The sequence below is a fragment of the Xiphophorus hellerii genome, chromosome 17 (genome assembly GCF_003331165.1).
Source record: "Xiphophorus hellerii strain 12219 chromosome 17, Xiphophorus_hellerii-4.1, whole genome shotgun sequence".
Taxonomy (NCBI): domain Eukaryota; kingdom Metazoa; phylum Chordata; class Actinopteri; order Cyprinodontiformes; family Poeciliidae; genus Xiphophorus; species Xiphophorus hellerii.
In genome coordinates, this window is record NC_045688.1 from 2721428 (window position 1) to 2741763 (window position 20336).

A 20336-nucleotide genomic window follows, 5' to 3' on the forward strand; every position below is an offset into this window, starting at 1 on the left:
CGGTTCCCACATTTCGTTGCTGTTAAAAACAGTGCTGTATCTGTGGAGGCAGGATTGACGATGGTTTTCTTACCTGCTTCTTCTATTTTTTAGCAAAAATATAACTAATCGGGTTGTTTTAACTGGATCACTAATATTAGAGACAGAGCTAAGGACTTGGAATCGAGTCAAACTCAATTCGCAAGTTTATTGAGTTTAAACTGACTGAATAAATCAAAAGACTTGGACTTTCACACCCGGTGGTGGCTTTTGATATGGACCACATGGGTGGCATTAGAGACAGTGTGGCATAATGTATGGCCTTACATTCCTGTCAAAAATCCAAGGAGCTTCTTACTAAATTACAACCATCATTTATTAGTTGAGATGGTGCATAGCTATTTGCTTTGTGATTAATATAAACGCTGTAGTTATTTCTTAATAAGTACCCCGTGGTTTTTGGCAGGAATGTGAAATCATACACAAATACTAGATAAAGAATATAACCATCAGTTGTGCCTTTAACAAGTTATTTTTTGTTTTTACAAATACATTGTGCTATAAAAAAACATCTCATGCAGCATAGTTTTGAACATCTCTGTTAAAAGATCTTTAGCAATATTTTGAAACCAAATAAAGTGTTTGTATCAGTGGTTGTAGCAAAATTGTATGGGATGCCATTGTTGTCAAAAATGTGTTGCATTGTGCTGGGTGATAGGAAAGCGCAGAGTACTCTAGAATAGAGAACACTCCATAATGTTTTCGCTGAAATCAAAATTCAAAGTATTTTCTTCACTTTCAACAGAAAAAACATTTCCAAATACAAGATTTCACTGTGATTTGCTTCCCCAGGCTCCTGGTTGAAAAAATTTTTTTCTACCTTCCACTTAATTTTCATTCACATGCTTGAATAGATCACATAGTTAAGTAAGCTATAATATAACATTTCTGAATAAAATGAAATCACGTTTATCTGTCCAATGTTATATTCTCTGTTTCTAAGAAGTTGCATTTTGGCAAAATCATTAAAATGAACAGAAAATCACCCCTTGAAATAAATAATTCTGTGGATAATGGATTTAAATTATATATGCCTCACTCGTTGAGTTGATGAAGCAATTAACTATCTTTGCTTTTTGAGAACATCATCTCCTTACATATTTGATCATTTATAATTTTTTATTATCTGATTGTCTCTGTACCCTAAGCTGAAGTCCTTTCCTGTCACACATTGTGCATGAAGAACCAAACGTGTTTTAATGATTAAGGCAGCCGGGGTTCTGGTTTAAGCACCAGAATGATACCATTTATTATATGACCTTAATCTGCAGCTGTTTGAATGCAGTTTTCTGCTTTATTAATCCACTGTTTAGCGCAGCCAATCAGGGCCCCTAACCTCTCTGCAGCAGGTGTAGTCATAGAAAATGTCATCAATGAGAGCGTCTGTCGCGCACCGGATCAGTAAACAGAAAGAAAATCAAATACAGCTGCAGAGAGACGCTGCAGCTTTCTGTGTGTGCAGATTTATTTATTTAGGACATTATTCTCGGCTCAGAAATGATTCATCACAAACACACATCCACAGTGGATTTGTAGCTGCAGGAGACAAATTAGGGATGCTGTTCATGCTGTGGGTGTTAGTGTGCACCTGTATTAGTCATGTTGCAGAGACATAAATTCCTTCGGACAGTCATGTTCCCGTTGCAGAGGGAAATAAAACCCTAAAAAAAAGAACATTTTAACATTTCATAGACCTCTTTGGTTTAGGTTTGGAGGAGAAAAAGTTTCACTTACATTGAGATGGTGTATGTATGGAGGTTTTTGTTTATATCAAGTTAAAAGCTAGGTTTAAAATTAATTTGGGACAATATTTCAGGTCAAATCTAGTGATAGTGAAGCCTATGTTTTGAATATAATTTATTAAAGTCTACATTAAGGTAAAAATTAAGATGTAGGTGTGATCAAGCGGTAATTCTCTTGCTTAAATCTGTGATTTAAAAAAATCTTTCTCAAAAATTTTATGCACATAAGACTCAGGGAAAGTTTTGGTAAACATTTTATTAGGTTAGATTTAGGAATGGATTTGTTTGAGGTTATCATTATGACACAAATATCCAGGTCATTAAATCATGGTGACTTTGAGGTTTTCTTGTTTATGAATGAATTTAAGGTTTACATTCAGCATAAGTTTGCTTCAAATTGTCACTAAAGGTGTAACTGTGTACAAAAATCACATTTCGGAACATTTTCAACACACTACATTAAACATTTATATTCATGCTCTTATTTTGAAGTGATTCCATTTCCTCTCTTCATATTCATATCAAAATAAAACTCAGACAGTAGAGAACAAAATATAAATATAAATACAACATCTAAGAGCATTATCAAATACATGAAATATAATCTCAAATTTTAATTGGTTGTTGAGGGTTGCAGTCTTTCAAGAGAAGATAGAATTTGAATTGAAGTTAGCATTAGCATATTAGCATTAGCTTCTGCTAAATACCGTGTTGGTGTAGTGCTTTGTGGTGCTAATGTTTATGATTAGAGCTTTAGGGTTAGTGCAACTAACTTTCCAGTTAGCGGTTACCATGGTAATGATGAGTGTTCCACCCCTCCCTTTTTTTCCCCAGTAATGCTGGGAATCACCATAGCAACCAATGACTCAGCAGAACATCCTTAAGAAATGTTCTGGTTTTCAGATGAGATCTAAACCAGGTTGTGATAAAGAAAGTTTAGATTGCCTCTGTTTGCTTATGGTTGGTTTTAAGTTTTATGTTCAGATGAAACCAAACTGAAATTACAAAAAGTTAAGGTTTAAATTAGACTGGATGTGGACGTTGGTTCGCTTCAAGGTTAAGTTTGGCTTTATGTGAATGAGGCTCCTCAGAAAGGACAGACGTTTAAACGTGTGATGAGTCACAGATCAGCGGCGTGGGATGTTGACGAACCCCCGGGCGCTCTCCATGTTGACACATAATGCAGCTGCTGACATATGCAGGCTGTGATTCCAGTGTAGGTGTATCCATCTACTATACATGTGCTAATGTTTGCACATGACTTTGTGTTAAGGCTTCAACAGCAGCTGGCAATAATCTCTGAAATTTGGCTGCAGCTGCATCACAAACACTCCTTCAGATTCCTGTCAGGAACGAAATTAAGAAGCTAAATAATATGATGAAGGTGTAAAGAAGAGGATTATTTTTCAGTCATTCTGCTCTCATTAGTTGTTTGATGAAGACGAGGGGAAAATCAAGCCGGGATGAGTCACTGTAATTATCTTCCCAGACATTAAACAGGATTTTGTTGGACGTGGCGGAGTTTGGAGATGAGAACCGCGGGTGGATATTTGCAGAGATGTGAAGCGTCTGTCGTGTCACCACAGACCAGAAGGACACTGACACCGAGTCCTTTCCGTTTCCCTCGCCATGGACGAGGATAACACCTGAAACCATGGTAACCGTACACAAAAGGATGTCATCTAATGAGTCAAAATGTTCAGGGGGAAGATGGAGAAACTGGACGCAAGAGATTTCTGGTTCTCTTCGACACAAAAAGCTTGTTTAAAGAGTTCAGAAGATTTTCTTCAGAATTTTTATGCTTTTACTAACTTCAATCCTCACCAAAATAACAAATTTTACAAATGTTATGAATTTTTACACCTTAAATGTCAGCTTCATTAGTTACTGTCTATGTTTTGTTTTCTTTATTGCTTTTCTCCCAGCATGTATTATTATTTAAAACTAGGAAAGTCAGAAATTAGCAACAAAAGTGATTCTGTTCCATTTTTATTCTTTGTGTAAAGTTAAATTAAATAATTATAAATTGAATCAAATTGTAATAGTAGTGTGTTCAAAACTGCAGAAAAAACAAATTATTCTATTTAGTTAAACAAACTCATAAAAGACTCAAACAAAAGAAAATAATTTCTCCAAAAAACACGCCCTGATTAGATTTCAATGCATTTTGGATAAAACATACAAAGCTTAAAATCATCACTATTAAAAAAATAAAAGAAAATGCCAAGAGATTTAAGGGAGCTAAAATCTAAAAACTAATAAATATTTTAGGTTTTATTTCATCAGCCGTATTTAATCTGGCTTTTTGGCGACTGCTCAGAAACAGAAGGAAAAGGATTTGGATATTTTCCTATTATGTCAAATCTTATTAAACTGCTCAGGGAATCTGGAGAAATGTCAAGAAGAAGGCCTGAGGCTAAACATCAAGAACATCCAGAAAATGTATCCATCAACAGCTGGTGGTCCAAATCAAGAGACAGAGTTACTTTTACAGACTTTACTGTGCAGGAAAGAGGCTTCATGCTAACCCTGTTAATGGAAAAATCCAGCAGACATTTAAAGTCAAGTCAAGTTTATTTGTATAGCATTTTTCAGCAACAAGCAGTTCAAAGCGCTTTATAACATAAAAACATAACACAGTAACTATGAAACAATCAATAAACATTACATTTAATCAAATGTTATCAGCAGATATACATCAGAAATGTTGATCAGCGTCCCAGTTAGTGATAATCAAAGGCAACTCCAAATAGGTGGGTCTTTAATGTTGACTTAAAGGAACTCTATGTTTTGGCAGTTTTGCAGTTTTCTGGAAGTTTGTTCCAGACTTGTGATGCATAGAAGCTGAATGCTGCTTCTCCATGTTTGGTTCTGGTTCTGGACGAAGAGCAGACCAGAACCAGATGATCTGAGAGGTCTGAAAGGGTGAGACAACAACAGCAGATCTTAAATGTGATGGAAGCCTAACTTTGTAATTGTTTCTATGTGTCTCTTAATGTCCAGACATGTCAGTATTTTGGTGCTAGGCCATTCAGTGATTTATAAACTAACAGAGGTTTTTTAAAGCCTATTCTCTGAGCTACAGTGGAAGGACCTTAGCACTGGGTGATGTGCTCTATCTTCCTGGTTTTCGTCAGAACTCCAGCAGCAGCGTTCTGGATATGAATGATTTTTTTGAGGCAGACCTGTGAAGACACGGTTGCAGTGATTAATGCGACTAAAGAGAAACACATGGAGTTTCTTTAGATCTTTCTGGGACATTAGCTCTTTAATCTTGAAAATGTTCTTCAGGTGATAGAAGGCTGACTTTGTAGCCGTCTTTCTGTGACTCTGAAGGTTCAGTAGTTCATTACTACACCCAGATTTTGGGCCTGATCTCTAGTTTCCAGCTGTAATAATAACTGAAGCTCTGCTGACTCTTGATTGCTTTTCTTTTGGTTGAAAGATAATGACTTCAGTTTCTGTTCATCCAGAGAAAGTTATGGCACTTCCTGCTCAGTGTTCGGACAGGTTCAGAGTCACCCTGTGACATTGTACTGTAGAGCTGAGTATCATCTGGTTACTAATCACATTGCTTTTTATAACTTCAGCTAGCGGGAGCAAGTAGCTCTTAAATATAAAGGACCCCAGGATCAAACCTTGAGGTACCCCACATATGACTTCTGTTACCTGTAGACACAAAGAATCCCTCTGAGCTAGTTAGTTTTGAACCAAGTGATTACTAAACCAGAGAGTCCAGGCTATTTCATGCTGTCACAAGAACACACATCCCAGTTTAAGGTGAACCCACCTGTGTTTCACTGACTGGGGAGGATTTGCGTGCCATTAATTCCACTCTTATTCTGAAGGGCAGTCAAATTGCGTGGATTCCCTGTGAGACAGTCACATGTCTCTGTCTGTATTTCTGTTCATATTGAGGTCATTCTCTGCTTTTTGTCTCGTAGCCTGCAGAGACCCATTCTTCCACTTCACTGGGTCTTTTCCTGCTCTCTCTCCCCCCATCCATCTCTGGAAAACTCTGCTGGGAGCAAAGATGGATGCTTGTCACAGTGAAGGCTGTCAGTTAATCACTGTCGCCGTTGCGAACAATATGGTGTTTTTATTTGTTTGTTTTGATCCAGTGGGGGTTTTGGTTTCCTCCTCCTGTCAAACCATCAGATCCAGTCCACTGCAGACACAATGGTGACTTTTTCTGCTTTAAGAAACTTATTTTTAGCTAATTCTGATCTGAAGATCATGGTTTACATAATGGAGGATTTAAACAACTCCAGTATTTGGTTATATGAAATGAAAAAAATTTACTATTTTATCTATAAAAAGTGAATTAATTTGCGACTCTATGAAGACGAGCTCTTAATGCAAAGATTTGAACAAATCGGAACAAAAGATGCTCACATTGGTTTAAGTTTTATTTATTGGACAGATCCCAGTTACTGTATATCAAAAACATGTTTTCCAAGCTTATTCAAATTCCTTATGGTGTTCCACAGGGGTTTAGATTAGGACCACATCTGTTCTTTGGGAAGTATCATCTGGAATGATGGAGAACTTGTTACGCTGATGATGTCAAATTTTATTTATCAATAAAACTTGAGTTGGCGGATCATTTTCTTCTTCTAATCTGAGAAAACTTATTTAAACTGATTTTATTCACTCAGTGTTTCACAATCAAACCTTAAAGCTGCTTACTAAAGATTTGAATATCTCTCTGAGGAACCACAGAGGATGGTTTCAACAGGATTTCTGTTTAGATTGATACACTGAGCAGGTTTTCATCTTTACTGATTTTATTATGTGTATATGTTTATTAGTTTATATGCTGAATATCTGGTTAGTAGCTCTGACAGCGACTCTAATTATTAATTAATCTTTAGTTTGATTACTCATTCAGGCTCCAGCTTTGCTTTATCTCCATAACTCACTTCAATTTTACTTTAACTTGAAGAGTTTTCAATAAAAATTAAGTATAACAAACTTTTTTGTTGTAAATATTTAACTATTTTCTGGATTTTGACCCTCAGAAACACAGGAAATCTAATGAGTTCACTAAAAATTAACACAACCTTGATTATCACTATAATTGTTTATTTCATTATTAATAAATAGTACTTGTTCCATTGGCAGATTATTTAACTTATAACGACATTTTTCCAATGTTATAAGTGAAATAAACTGCTAATGGAACATGTACTTTTTCATCAGTATTAAGGATTTTTTGACAAGTTCACATATTTTGCTTGAAAGTTATTTGTAAGTAACTTTAAGTTTTGTCTTATGTCAAATGTTCAGTAGAAACAGGACCAAAAATACTTGGTAAGATATTTTGTTTTTGCAGTGTTTGTTACATGTAACCAAATTCAGTTTGTCAAACTTAATTTATTTAACATGACAACTTATTAAATTTAATAGATTTACTTGGATAAACTTAGTTTGATTGCTTTTAACTTTTTAAAATTAAATTGTATCACTTGTTTTCTTTTTTCAGCATAACGAAATTTGAACCTAAAACAGAAACAAAGCTGTGATTCTTCCATACTTATTTCCATTTCTTCTATACTTTGCCTTTAAGAGGCGTCTTTTTTGGCAGAATGGCCCTTTAATTCCCAGCTGAGTGGAGCTGGAGGCTGAATTCCTCCGAGGCGAGTCCGGACAGGATCCAGACTTCAGATGCCGCTGTGCAGCTTTGTGTGTGTGGTCTCTGCAGATTCATTAGCGTCGCATCTTCAAACAGCATTGTGTCTTCTTGGATCTGCGTATTTTATCTCCCTACATCGTGTGTGGAAAACACACGCTGAGTTGTAACAGATACTGACATTTAATCTAATCTATACTGTATTTTATCAAAACAGCCTCAGCTGGGTGGAAAAAAACAGAGCAAGAAAACTGCTGCAAGTATTGTGTGAAATAAATATTTTAGTCACTGTTTAGTTTTATATTTTAAAAGCTTAAGCTGCCCTAAAGTGCTAATATGATGGTTATTATTACAAACAGCTAATATTTGCATGCAAGTTTTGTTTGTTTCCTAAAGCTTCATAATGACACATTAGTGAGAAATTTCATAAGTTCTGAGATATAAATCACTGATATAATTCTCCTCCTGCTTTCATAAATGAATAAACACACAATTATGGTTATTAGCAGAGATGAGTGTGAACATGTCTGCATAATTAGTATATTTTTTTTCCATTAAGCTGCATGAAAACAAGTTTTTAAAGGAATGAAAGTCACGTCATCACCTTCCTAAATTAGTAGCAAAGGTCATTTTTTGCTAAAAGTGATTTTTTGTTGCCTGAAACATATTTTGGAAAGAAAGAGGTGGTGATTTTCTTTTTTTATTTAGGAATTACTTAGGAAAAAAATATTTTAGGACGGTGACGATACTTCTACACTGCTTTTCATAACAACATTAGCCAACAATAATAACTTTTTATTTATATAAAATATAGATTTTATTTATGAAACACTTACCAGCAAATGTTGAACCAAGATTTAGAGTTAAACACATATTATATATAATACATTATATATAATATTACTAATCAAATAATAAAAACGTACGAGTCACTGGTTTACCTGGCGGAAAACACAAACGTTTCAGTTTCAGTTGTTGAAACAGGTGGGACATTGTTTGGGGGACTCCAAGTTTTGCTCCAAAAATACTCATAATTTACATGTAATTAGTGCCTAAGCTACAGATGTTAAACCAGGTCAGATATTTAAATACACAGAAGCCATCCATCCATCTGTCCAGGGGCAGACTGGCCGTTGGGAGGACCGAGACATTTCCCAGTGGGCTGGCCCACTCAGGATCATTGAATGGTTGGGGCAAAGGTTCGGTTTGGGTCGTACTTAAAAAAAACATCACTTATGTAGTTTGGGTGTTTGCCTGGCTCAAACTCCCACGGACTGCAGGAAACTGTTGTTGCTAAGGTGTTAAAGAGATTTATGTACCCCCAAGATTCTGGGGAGCAATTACTGTCTCAGTTTGATGCTTTAAATAGGACAGAAACCTGCTGGAGTGTAGACACAACAACACTGGTTCATCCAAAAGAGCTTAGGAGTCTTTTTTATGATAAACAGTCAGAACAGACCCCATCGGTTTGGAGATGGGGGTGCCACTACATACTTTTTGAGTGCTGTTAAATACAGAAAATCCCACCTAGAAATAACTTCTTCTCCATTTTCTGGCGCCCCCCCAAGTTCAGCGCCCCTATGCCTTGCATATAATGCAGTCACGTTTTATGCAACTGTCTGAAGCAAAAAGTTAACTGAAACACAGTGAAAAGTCAAAACACCTGGAGAACTATTGATCATTACATTATAATAAAACTAGAGAGAACTGATTTGACGAAGAATATTTACATTTTACACAGTGTGTAAGTTTGTGTTAAAGTAGTTAAAGGACGGAAACGTGCTACGTTTATCTTTGCATCGATCTCCATCCTCTCTCCTGATCCTGCCACGAATGAATGATGCGCGTGCACAGCGGTGTTGTGAAACCAGTTGACAGCCCGGTAAATGGAGCGTTAATTTGGACCAGTCCGAGCTCCATCTGTGGATATAACGGAGCAGACCGCGGAGCTGGCGGCTTCACAAACCGTCCGCCCCGCTCTCCTTCACGGTCATCACGTCACCCTCTCTCTCGTGCTCCCCCGGAGACCACAGAGGCTCGAGGGATAGAGTTACAAGAGAGGGAGGGGGTAGAGAGACCAAGAGGAGGAGTGGGAGGAGGAGAGAGAGGGAGGTGAAGCAGTTGAAGCTACGGCTAACTAGCCATGTTGCTGTCCCCGCCGCCGCTGCTGTTGGTGTGTGACTGCTAGCGGGCCGCCCTGGACTCCCTAACCGCCCTGAGGTGCATCATGCCCGGCTGGAAGAAGAACATTCCGGCCTGTCTCCAACCGGACCAGGAAGGAGGTAAGAGCGGACCCGGACTGGACCGTGCGTGTTCACTGCCACACAGACCGGTGAGCGTGCGTCTCCTGGCGCGTGTGTGTTTGTGGTGCTGCGCGCGCGCGCGGTAATTATCAGTAGAACCGCTCGTGCAGCTTGGTATTGGCTGGGTGTGTTTTCTTTTTTTTTTTAATTAGTGAAACTTGACACCGTGAATGTGTGCGCGTGCCTCTGAGATATCTCGTGCTAATCTCACGCGCAGTGACGTCCCCGTGATTTTTTTTTTCTTATTAATTTTCCTTACGCTGTGTGCTATAACGTGTTGGTGATCACCGGTAACCGGTTAACGAGCTGGCAGGTTAGCAGGGCTGCTAACAAGCTAGCCCGTTCTGGACCACCGGTGGGTCAGCCGGAGAGTCTGCCCTTGGTGTCCGTGTAACGACCACCTTCACCGGGCTGAGAGCGGCAGTCGGCAGCCTCTTGGTTCGCCCGGAGGTGAAATCTGTTGGTTTGAATTAAATATTGACAGAAGAAGCCGTAATGTTTTAACACGTTTTAGTTTCGGAAAGGATCATCATCGGTTTTCCGTCTTAAACCGTGTCAGCATTCTTCCTGTGTGAGCTTATAAAGGCAAAAAGTTACTAATAGTAGGCATGTAAACAAAATGTTCCAAAGAGTTGTAAATGATCTGAAAGCAAAAACAGGTGCAGTGAAAAGGAGTTAAGTGAGCTTCATTCCCCAGTGGTCATAATGTTATGCCTGATTGACGCGTAGCTGCAATCAAGTGTTAGGTGCACAAATTTGAATTTATGGTGGACATAATTCTGGCTGAAATTTGGACCAGACTTTTTGCCAGAAGTGGTGGAGTTTCATTACAGTTGGCTGGTTTCTTCTAAACCTGAGCTGTAAGCATGGTCCACAAATATTGGGAGACCACAAGTTTCCACATTTTAACCCACAAGTTTCCACATTTTAACCCACAAGTTTCCCCATTTTAACCCACAAGTTTCCACATTTTAACCCACAAGTTTCCACATTTTAACACTCAAGTTTCCCCATTTTAACCCACAAGTTTCCACATTTTAACCCACAAGTTTCCACATTTTAACACTCAAGTTTCCACATTTTAACACTCAAGTTTCCACATTTTAACCCACAAGTTTCCACATTTTAACCCACAAGTTTCCACATTTTAACACTCAAGTTTCCCCATTTTAACCCACAAGTTTCCACATTTTAACCCACAAGTTTCCACATTTTAACCCACAAGTTTCCACATTTTAACACTCAAGTTTCCACATTTTAACCCACAAGTTTCCACATTTTAACACTCAAGTTTCCACATTTTAACCCACAAGTTTCCACATTGTAACCCAGAAGTTTCCACATTGTAACCCACAAGTTTCCACATTTTAACCCACAAGTTTCCACATTGTAACCCACAAGTTTCCACATTGTAACCCACAAGTTTCCACATTTTAACACTCAAGTTTCCAAATTTCAACCCACAAGTTTCCACATTTTAACACTCAAGTTTCCACATTTTAACCCACAAGTTTCCACATTTTTACTCGTTTCTAAATTTTAATCCACAGGTTTCTATATTTTATCCCACGTTTACAAACTTGAACCCATCGTTTTAAAATTTAACCCACATTTCCAAATTCAGCCCCCATTTTCTGAATTTTCACCTACACGTTTCCAAATTTTTACCCACATGTTATATAAAACGTAACATGGAAAAGTTTTAATATGAAAGCTGTTGTTTTATTTCAGTTTTTGACTGATCTAGCTAAGTAACGTTTTCTTTCTTAAAAACATGCATTTTACTAAAATGTTTACTTTGACTTACTGCTGACTTACTTTTAGAAAATATTTTTCTGCTATTGAAGTAAAGTCCAGCTGAGTACGCCCACTTTATGACTCATTAGTGCTTGTTAAATCTGTTCAGATGAAGCAGAAAACAAGTCGTCCATCATCGTGATGGACGTCGCGTTGTGGTCAAACCAAAAACACGAATGTAATTTATTCCACTTGTCACATTCAGCAAACCATTTTTAGCTCTTATTTATGAGGTCTGAACCCCACAGACTGGTCATCACAGCTCCTGAAGAAAATATGGTTTTAAATTGTATTGAGTTCATTTCAACAACATAAAACTCAACAAAGATAATTAACAATGAACGTCTTAATTGTGCATTAAGTGGCAGGAAAAGCTGTTTATTTTCAGAGTGCCTGTTTAAGGAAAGAGACTCGGGTATGGATTATAACTTCTTCGGGGAGGAAGCCAACCTTGAGTCATTCAGAACCAAACATGACAGATTCAGCGTTTTCTTTTATCTGACCGCCAATAAAAGATTAATTTGTTTTGCTTCTTTTTATCGATCGGTTCATTAAAGCTGCAGAGTTTACGACAGAAGATTGCTTTACAGTTGCAAGGCTGAGAGATGTTATCTACAGACTGAAAGAAAACAGAGCGCTGGAAGTGTGAGGAGAATGCGAAGCTGTGGTGCAGTGAAGGCCGTCGTTTTTACACACTGCAGATGCATTTTGGGGTTTAATAGTTGGAGTTTTCCTGGAGTAATGAGCCTGCAACCGCCAGAGATAAATCAATTCTATTGATTAAATGAATTTTTGGTTTTTGAAGAATTGATTTCTTGGAAAACCTGGAATTTTTTACACCAAACTTCAATGGAAACTATGGCACTCCCATGGCGGCCATCTTGTTTCACAACTGTATTTTATAGCTTGTATTTATTTGAATTCAGTTCTTTTCCATAATATTAAGTTGAGGCTACAATTTTAAATTTTTAATTATGAGAATAAAGCCATAATATTACAAAAAATACAGTCATACGATAAGTCAAAATAATGAGAGAATACAGTGTTAATATTGCTGGAATAAAGTTGTGATACTAGAAAAATTACAGTTTTTCTGGAGTAACGAGCCTGAAACCAGTAGGAAGAAAATGGTTTTAGAGATTAACAAAATTTTTGGTTTATAAAGATATAAATTTTTGGAAAAACTTCTTTTTTTTTTCCACCAAACTATGTCAGCATTCCCAGGGCGGCCATCTTGTTTCACAAGCGTGTTTTACAGCTTTTAATTATCTGAATTCAGGTCGATTCCACGGCATAATATTAGAGCCAGACTGATACTTTTTATTTTTCATTACGAGAATAAAGTTAGAATGCCTCAAAAATGCAGTCGTACAACAATATAGTGGAAATATTGTGAGAATAAAGTGTTATTATTACCGCAATAAAGTCGTAATCTTACAAAAAAAACAGTTGTACGAGAATAAAGTTAAATGAACCAATCTTGATTCATCAGAATTGGTTCTCCTTTAGGAAAACTTTGATTTTTAAATGGTAAAATAGGGAAATTACCAAGACAAAAGCAAAAATCACATAAATCCCGTTTAAGTTAGTCATTTATTAAACAGAAAATGCCAATTTGTTAGTTTTTTTTGCAGATGAAGATGAGAATTTCTCTCGTCTTCTATCGGATCCAGACTTTTTACATAAAAGTTTCAGCCTAATTAGCTCCAGAAATAGTTGGCAGATGATCCATCATGGGGTCAAGCGCCGGCCCGGCCCAGTTTGAGCCTCCAGTCGGAGATACAGCTTAAATTTACAGTAGCGATGTTAAACCTGTGTGTGGAGATCCTGCAGAGGTGATGATGCACTCTGGATGTGTTTACCTTCCAGCCACTTCACTCCCCCAACAGCCGGAGACACAAAAACAGAGGCTGGAACCTCCAGCCACAAGCAGGAGAGTAAAAATAGAGAATGGGTAAATAATTGATCAGGAAACCAAAAGAAAGCCGGTGAAGCGCTGCGCTACGGAGCCGGAGCATGTAGGAAATCAGATTCATCTGTACAGCCTGATGTTAGCCTGGTGTTACGCTGATGTCACCCTGATGTTAGCGTTATGTTAGCCTGATCTTAGCATGATGTCAGTCTGGTGTTACGCTAATGTCACCCTGATTTTCTGTCTGATGTTAGCATTATGTTACCCGGATGTTAGCCTGGTGTTACGCTAATGTCACCCTGATTTTCTGCCTGATGTTAGCGTTATGTTATCCTGATGTTAGCCTGGTATTACGCTAATGTCACCCTGATGTCACCCTGATGTTAGCGTTATGTTAGCCTGATGTTAGCCTGGTGTTACGCTAATGTCACCCTGATGTTAGCGTTATGTTAGCCTGATGTTAGCATGATGTCAGCCTGATTTTACGCTAATGTCAGTGTGATGTCAGCGTTATATTGGCCTTGTGTCAGCCTGATGTTAGCCTGGTGTTGGCCTGACGTCAGTGTGATGTTTGCCTGATGTTACCATGATGTCAACCTGGTGTCAGCCTGATTTTAGGCTGATCTTAGCCGGATGTTAGCCTGATGTCAACATGATGTTAGGCTGACGATAGCCTGATGTCAGTGTGACGTCAGCCTGACTTTAGCCTGATGTTAGCCTTATGTCAGTGTGATATTAGCCTGGTGTTAGCTGATATCAGCTGATAAGGAATTCAACTGAAGTTAAAATGCATTAGTTCATCCATCCGTCCATTTTACCTTTGATTTAGCCACCCGTCCATCTTTTATTTTTTATTTACTTTATAGTTTTATGGTGAATTTTGGATTTATTATATATAGTTTTTATTATTAATTCATAAGGAAACGAAAACAGCACAGCGGCAACATGTTTGAAATGAGCTTTATTTGTCCCGCCTCATGTCGCCCTGATGTCGGCCGTCCTCTCAGCAGGGTTTACTGCACAGCTGATGAGGAATTCAGGCTGAACACGAGTCAAAAGAAAAGAGGGAATTCAAAGTGGAGACAAAATGGCAGCTGCAGATGTTGAAACAGGAGTTTTGTCATGTTAATTAGTCAAATTTATCCCCTGAGTTTGGATCAGGAATTCAAATTAGATGATAAATATTCTGAGGACTAAGTCTGTTTGCTTCTTTTCTGTTGACATGATCTTCCTGCTGCTCACCAACCACTTTGTATCAGTGATTCTTTTTTGGTTCCATTTTGTGTTTGTCTCAGGTTTTATTAAAAGGGAAGCTCTGTTTACTCTCTGGGGTCGTTTTGTTAGCCTGATTTCTTCGAGGTTGATGGATCAGAGCGACTCAGAAAATGGAGCCTAAAGGGGATTTCTGGACATAAATGTTTATTTTTCTAACAGTAAATGATCTTCTGTGTTTCTCATATTCAACAGCTTGGTTGAGATATGAACTTTGACTAGACCATTTTAAGTCCTTGGTTCCTTTCTTTGGATGCACAGATATGAACATTTGGGCCGATATCAATATCTGATATTAATTTGGATTATACGGCCGATAATCAATATTGACTGATCACCCATCCATCCATCCATCCATCCATCCATCCATCCATCCATCCATCCATCCATCCATCCATCCATCCATCCATCCATCCATCCATCCATCCATCCATCCATCCATTTCTTTCATTTTTATCTACTTTATAGTTTATGTATATAGTTTTTATTTTTTAATATCTGATGTCGGATCTGGTTCTGCTGTTCAGTCTGGACCGTCGGCACCAGCTGGGTAAACCCGGCTTGTGTTGGTGTTGCGGCTGAAAGCTCGGGGAGCGGCTGAGTAAATGAAGCGCGGGAGGATGTTCTGAGCGGAGCGGCGGAGCCACCGCGTGTGTGTCAGAGCATGACATCATCCTGCCGTTTTAAGCTTTTGGACTAAGAAGCAGAGAAAATGGTTTTAACACAAACATACGCTGAAACACACACTGAGGCACACACAGCGTCCTTTAAGAGGTGCTGATGTCAGAACTCTGCTCATCTTTGTGCTCAGGATTACTGAAGCAGACCTGACTCTGTCTCTGTGTGTGTGTGTGTGTGTGTGTGTGTGTTTACATCCATTTCCCTCAGCTTAGTGTATTATCTCCTCCGTTTCTCACAGATTTTACCCTTACTTCCTCCCTCTCTGTTTCTCTGAAGAACAAACTGCTGACTCTCTGCGCGACTTTTACCCATTTTCATGCGTTTGTTTCAAGTGCAAATATTGTTTCCAAAGCGAGTTACTCTGCCTGTGCAAAGCGGCACTCAGAAGTTTATATAAGGCTGGAAAAATATATCAAAATAAAAGACAGAAGAGCGTTACCTCCAACTGTCAGACATTTACAGAAACATCCAAAAGAAATGCAGGATTGTGAAAAAAATCAATATTTTTGTCCCTCAATTCATTCATCAAACACCGAGAGAAATATTCAAAGTCTTTATTTCTTGTACAGAGAATAAAAACTCAGAATTTGTTGCCTCAGAAAAATACATCAGATTAACAAAAAACAAAAAAATTATATTTTGAACAGAAATTCATGACTTCCCTCAGAAAAACTCGATAGAGGCGCTGTGGCAGGAATCAAGCATTATTTGAGTTAAAAAATGTTTAAACTTGACAAGAAATTTCATATGACAAGATAATCATGTTATTATAAAACATTATTAACAATTCCTAAACACTAACTATAAAGTCTTAACCACCTCCCTTTGTGTTCACAAACTGACCAGACCATGTAGCCATCGTTTGGCCCCTCATAATAATCAATAAATCAATTAATCGCATGATAAATTAAAACAAGGTCAGTCATTTCCATTTGCATGATTTTTTTTAAACGAAAACTGAAGGATAAAAGTCTTTGGTTTGGTGCTTAGGTCCTTTTTTGACATTTTGGAGGACTTTTTAATTAATTTTATTTGTTGTTTCTGATGGTTTGTTTATTATTTTGGATGTTTAAAGAGTTTTCCAGTTCCAGTGTTAAATATTCATTAGAATTTAAACTTTATTGATTTTTGAGAATGATTTCTTGCATTATTATGCTATTATATTACTTGAAAAGGATCTCAGAACAACAATATTATTGTTTATCGCGATAACTTCTAGGACAATTTATCATCAAGCTAAATTTATTATGGTTTTTCATCATTAGGGAAATATTGTCAAAGTTTTGCAGACATTTGTAATGAAAACACAAAGGCCAGTCACAATAGCAAATTTCAGTGGATGATAAATTTATCCCAGAATTTATTGCGATAAATGATAATATTGTTATAATTATGCAAGAAGAAATATGAAGTCTGTAAACAAAATTGTCCTTTAAGAAAAACACTAGTTGAGACCAAACTGAAGACTTTTATCATTCAGTTTTTTTCAGAAAGAGAGAAAAGAGGAATAAATATAAATTATTCAGATGTAAATTATTGAGTTTATTTTTATGTGTTATTGCGACAGGCCTGGATGTCTGAAGCTCTGTGTTGGACATCTGAAGTGCACGTGTTGGGGAGGTCTCTGCTTGGCCCATCTCTGTTAATTTAGCTTAAATGCATCAATATTTGTTAGTTGTCTTTGAAAACTGAGAGACGGTTGAATGGCTGGAGGCTCAGTTGAATAAAACCTCGGAGAATTGCTTTGTTTTTTCAAAATTTTTAACTTTTTGATGTTGCTCTGCAGTTTTACTAGCAACAGCCTGATGTTTTTTCTCAGAATGTGATCGCTAATAATTTCTCTGCCATTATAGGAATAAGCTCCCTATGAACAGGCTGGATGCTAATCTCAGGATTACAGTCACCTGTTGGAAACAAGATTATTAATCTGTCTTTGTTGCTCACAACGACTTGCTGATATTCAGCGTTCAGCTTTGGTTTTCAGCTTAAATTTAGCATTTTGAAAATCTGAGCAGAAAAAATTAAGACACAACAAAAAAAATAGGATTTTAATTCCAGATGGAAGTGAGTGTAAGACCCACACACACACACACACACCCACACACACACACACACACACACACACTCACTCTGAGCCCTGGCAGCTTCCAGGTGGACATGCTGGCATCACACACAGTCATTTTCCACGTGGATAAACCCAGCGTGGACGCAGAGCCGTTCACACCTTGCGTCCCAGCGTGTCTCTGATGGTCCAGCACTCGGCCCGGCTCCACAGCCTGCAGAGACGGACTCCTCTCTGATCCGCTTCATCCTCTATTGTGTGCCTGTCTGCCTCCTGCACTCGTCTGATAACTGATTTTTTTGTTGCTTCCTCCTTTTGAGGTTGTGCTCTGAGACAAAACGCTGCAGGTTCGGTTCAGTCCGGCGTGAACTGCCGTAAGGTGTGGATTCTGGGAAACCGGTGCTTGTTTTCTCCAGGAATGCAGCTCAGTCATGGATTTTTCTCCTGCACAGATGTACTAACCACAGGGAATACAAATGATGTTGCTTGTTTGTGAGCTGCAGATTCACGCCGTGGGTTTGTGTGGATCAGTTCTTCTTGCAGAATGAATTCCTCCTCAGGAAGTCTGGTGATTGAAAATACATTTTTCTGCTTCCCAATAAGACTTCTGGTCTCTTCTATGGACCGTCTTCTTAAACGTCATCATAATTATTTCTGTAAGTGTACAATAAGGAGCTAAAGCTTTAAACTACAGTGGATTCTCACCTATTCATTGATTTTTCTGTGGAGTGTAACTCCAAATTCATCGCAGAAAAAACAATTATTTGCTTTTTTTTGTACAGTAGAAGTAAAAAGGCAGTTTGGGAAGCTAAAATACTTTGGTCGTAATGCTAGACCGAGACTACCAAATTGCAACATTTGTTACATTTTCAGTTGCTGCGATTCTCTTTCACACTTCATTGTATCAAAAGAACCAAAATGTTTTTTAAAAAAGCAGTTCTCCTCCTCGCCTGTGGGGGCGCTGCACCAAGAATCACTGAAGGAAACAACATGAAGAAGACACTGAACGCAACTTTCTTAGTCACAAAATGGAAACAAAAATGGAGGCATCAGATTTTCTCTTTTGTCACTGGCAAAAGACCACGAGTCATTTCTAGCGCTAGGCTAGTCCGCTTGTTTTGGTTGTATTTACCCAGAATGCTCTGCATTGTAGTCCACTTCCTGCTTTTGGAGCGGTTTCCTCCTAACCAAGACCGAGGTTTGTAGGGGGACCAGAGTTCGGTTAGCATTCACACTTCCCGAATTCACGAACCGGACTTTCTAGGCAAACGGACTGGAGTTGGACTGAAGCGGATTACTGTACGTCAAGCATCTGTCATTTTTTTATGTGGTTTTTCATATAGTTATTTTATATTTTTACTCTCTTTGACTCTGTTAAGAGGTGGGAATCTGTTGAGCAGCCAACATCCAAAGAAAAACATTCAAACCTGGACAATTTTTGATCAAGACAGTTGGAAGGAAAGTGTTTTACAGTAGGTGCTTTGGTTGAAAGTTTCTTACTCTAAAAGACTAAAAACTTTGTCAGGAATTTAAGGTAGTAATGAAATGGATCTTCATAAACTTACTTGAAGTTTCCTCCAGAAGCATCTATGGATATATCAGAACTTTCCCCTGTTTTTGGTTGTTTGGTCTTGTTTTTGTCCTCCAACTGGATGTGGGTCCAGGTTGGACCGAGCCTTTGGTGAATGATCGGAGGTCGATGCCTTGTGTGTTTTTGTGTCCATTAGGAACCAGGGTCGGCCACTCTGCAGTCCATTAGAACCACTGATTCTCTCTTTTTAACCTCTTTTACTTCGTTTCCATCCGTCTCACTCGGCCTCAGGAGTCATCAATCATTGCCTGACTCTGCCCCACTGCATTATGGGTAGTTTCCAGTGTAAAAACCCAACAGAAACGTTCGGTTTTCCTCTCCAGACTGCTGGGTGTAACTTACAGCTCCACACGCTGCAGTTCCTCAAAGTGGACAGCAGGTGGCAGCAGAGGATAAACTGCTTGCATGCTTGTGTTTAAGTGGAGCGTGGAGAACCAGATTACACACACGCAGACACACACACACACACACACTCACAGATGTGCCGTCCAATCACGTTACAGAGCAGCAGAAGCCTGGAAGCGATATGGAAATGAGCTTCTCCACTTTAGCAGCCTCTTTCTCTCTCCGTCTTTCTCAGTCAGCGCCTCTCGACCCGGCGGTCGGTTGTCAGTTCTGTGAGCGTAAAGCTTTGCTGAATTAGCTTTTGGGCTGCTGAAGCCCTCGGGAACGTCTGACAGGTGAGGAGGGAGGAGTCGAGCTTTCCTCCTGGTCCTCAAAGATGCTGATCCAACTTTACCTTCAAACATCCCTCTTGGATTCTTCTTCTCACATCCAGATTGTCGCTGTAGGTCCGGTGATGCGCCACACATTAAATCCACGTTTCACTTCTCCAGTTTACAGGTTAAAATGCTCGTAGTTGGGGCAATAAACCTCAAAACTGCTGCTGGTGAGTTTCTATTCCAGCCCCCAAAAGTCCAAATAATGCAGACTCTGCAGCTTTGGACTCAAGGAGATTTGAGTGACTTTATGCTGGCGCCAGATGGGCCGGTCTGAGTATTTCAGAACCAGCTGATCTACTGGGATTTTCACACACGACCGTCTCTGAGGTCCCAAAAAGAGAAAATATCCGGTTGGAAAACGCCTGGTTGGTCAGAGTAGAGACAAAAGCAACAAATAACCACAAACAGTTACATTTACATTTTACTACACTGCACTTTTTACTTTTGCTTGAGAAATTTTATTATGAAGTCAAACAAAGAGTAAAATTTCTGGATTTTGTTTTAACATGTTTTCACCAAAAATTCACCTGACAACGACACAGCTACAGTTTTTGTTAAAGTTTCATCAGTTTTTAATTAAAAG

The 20336-nt window shown here is 38.5% G+C and overlaps 1 protein-coding gene across 3 annotated transcripts in view; it reads left to right on the plus strand.

Annotated features, from left to right (window-relative positions):
- grip1 (glutamate receptor interacting protein 1) overlaps nt 1-20336 on the plus strand; it is a 67639-nt gene that overhangs the window by 1207 nt on the left and 46096 nt on the right. Inside the window, exon 1 of one of the 3 annotated variants that reach the window (XM_032589472.1) lies at nt 9333-9695. The exons of 1 other annotated variant lie outside the window; for it this stretch is intronic. In XM_032589472.1, coding sequence (XP_032445363.1) covers nt 9641-9695 — 55 coding nt within the window. In that variant the 5' untranslated portion in view covers nt 9333-9640. Of the gene's footprint in view, nt 1-9332; nt 9696-20336 lie in introns of those variants that run through there. One more of the 3 variants, XM_032589474.1, reaches the window with a different exon arrangement.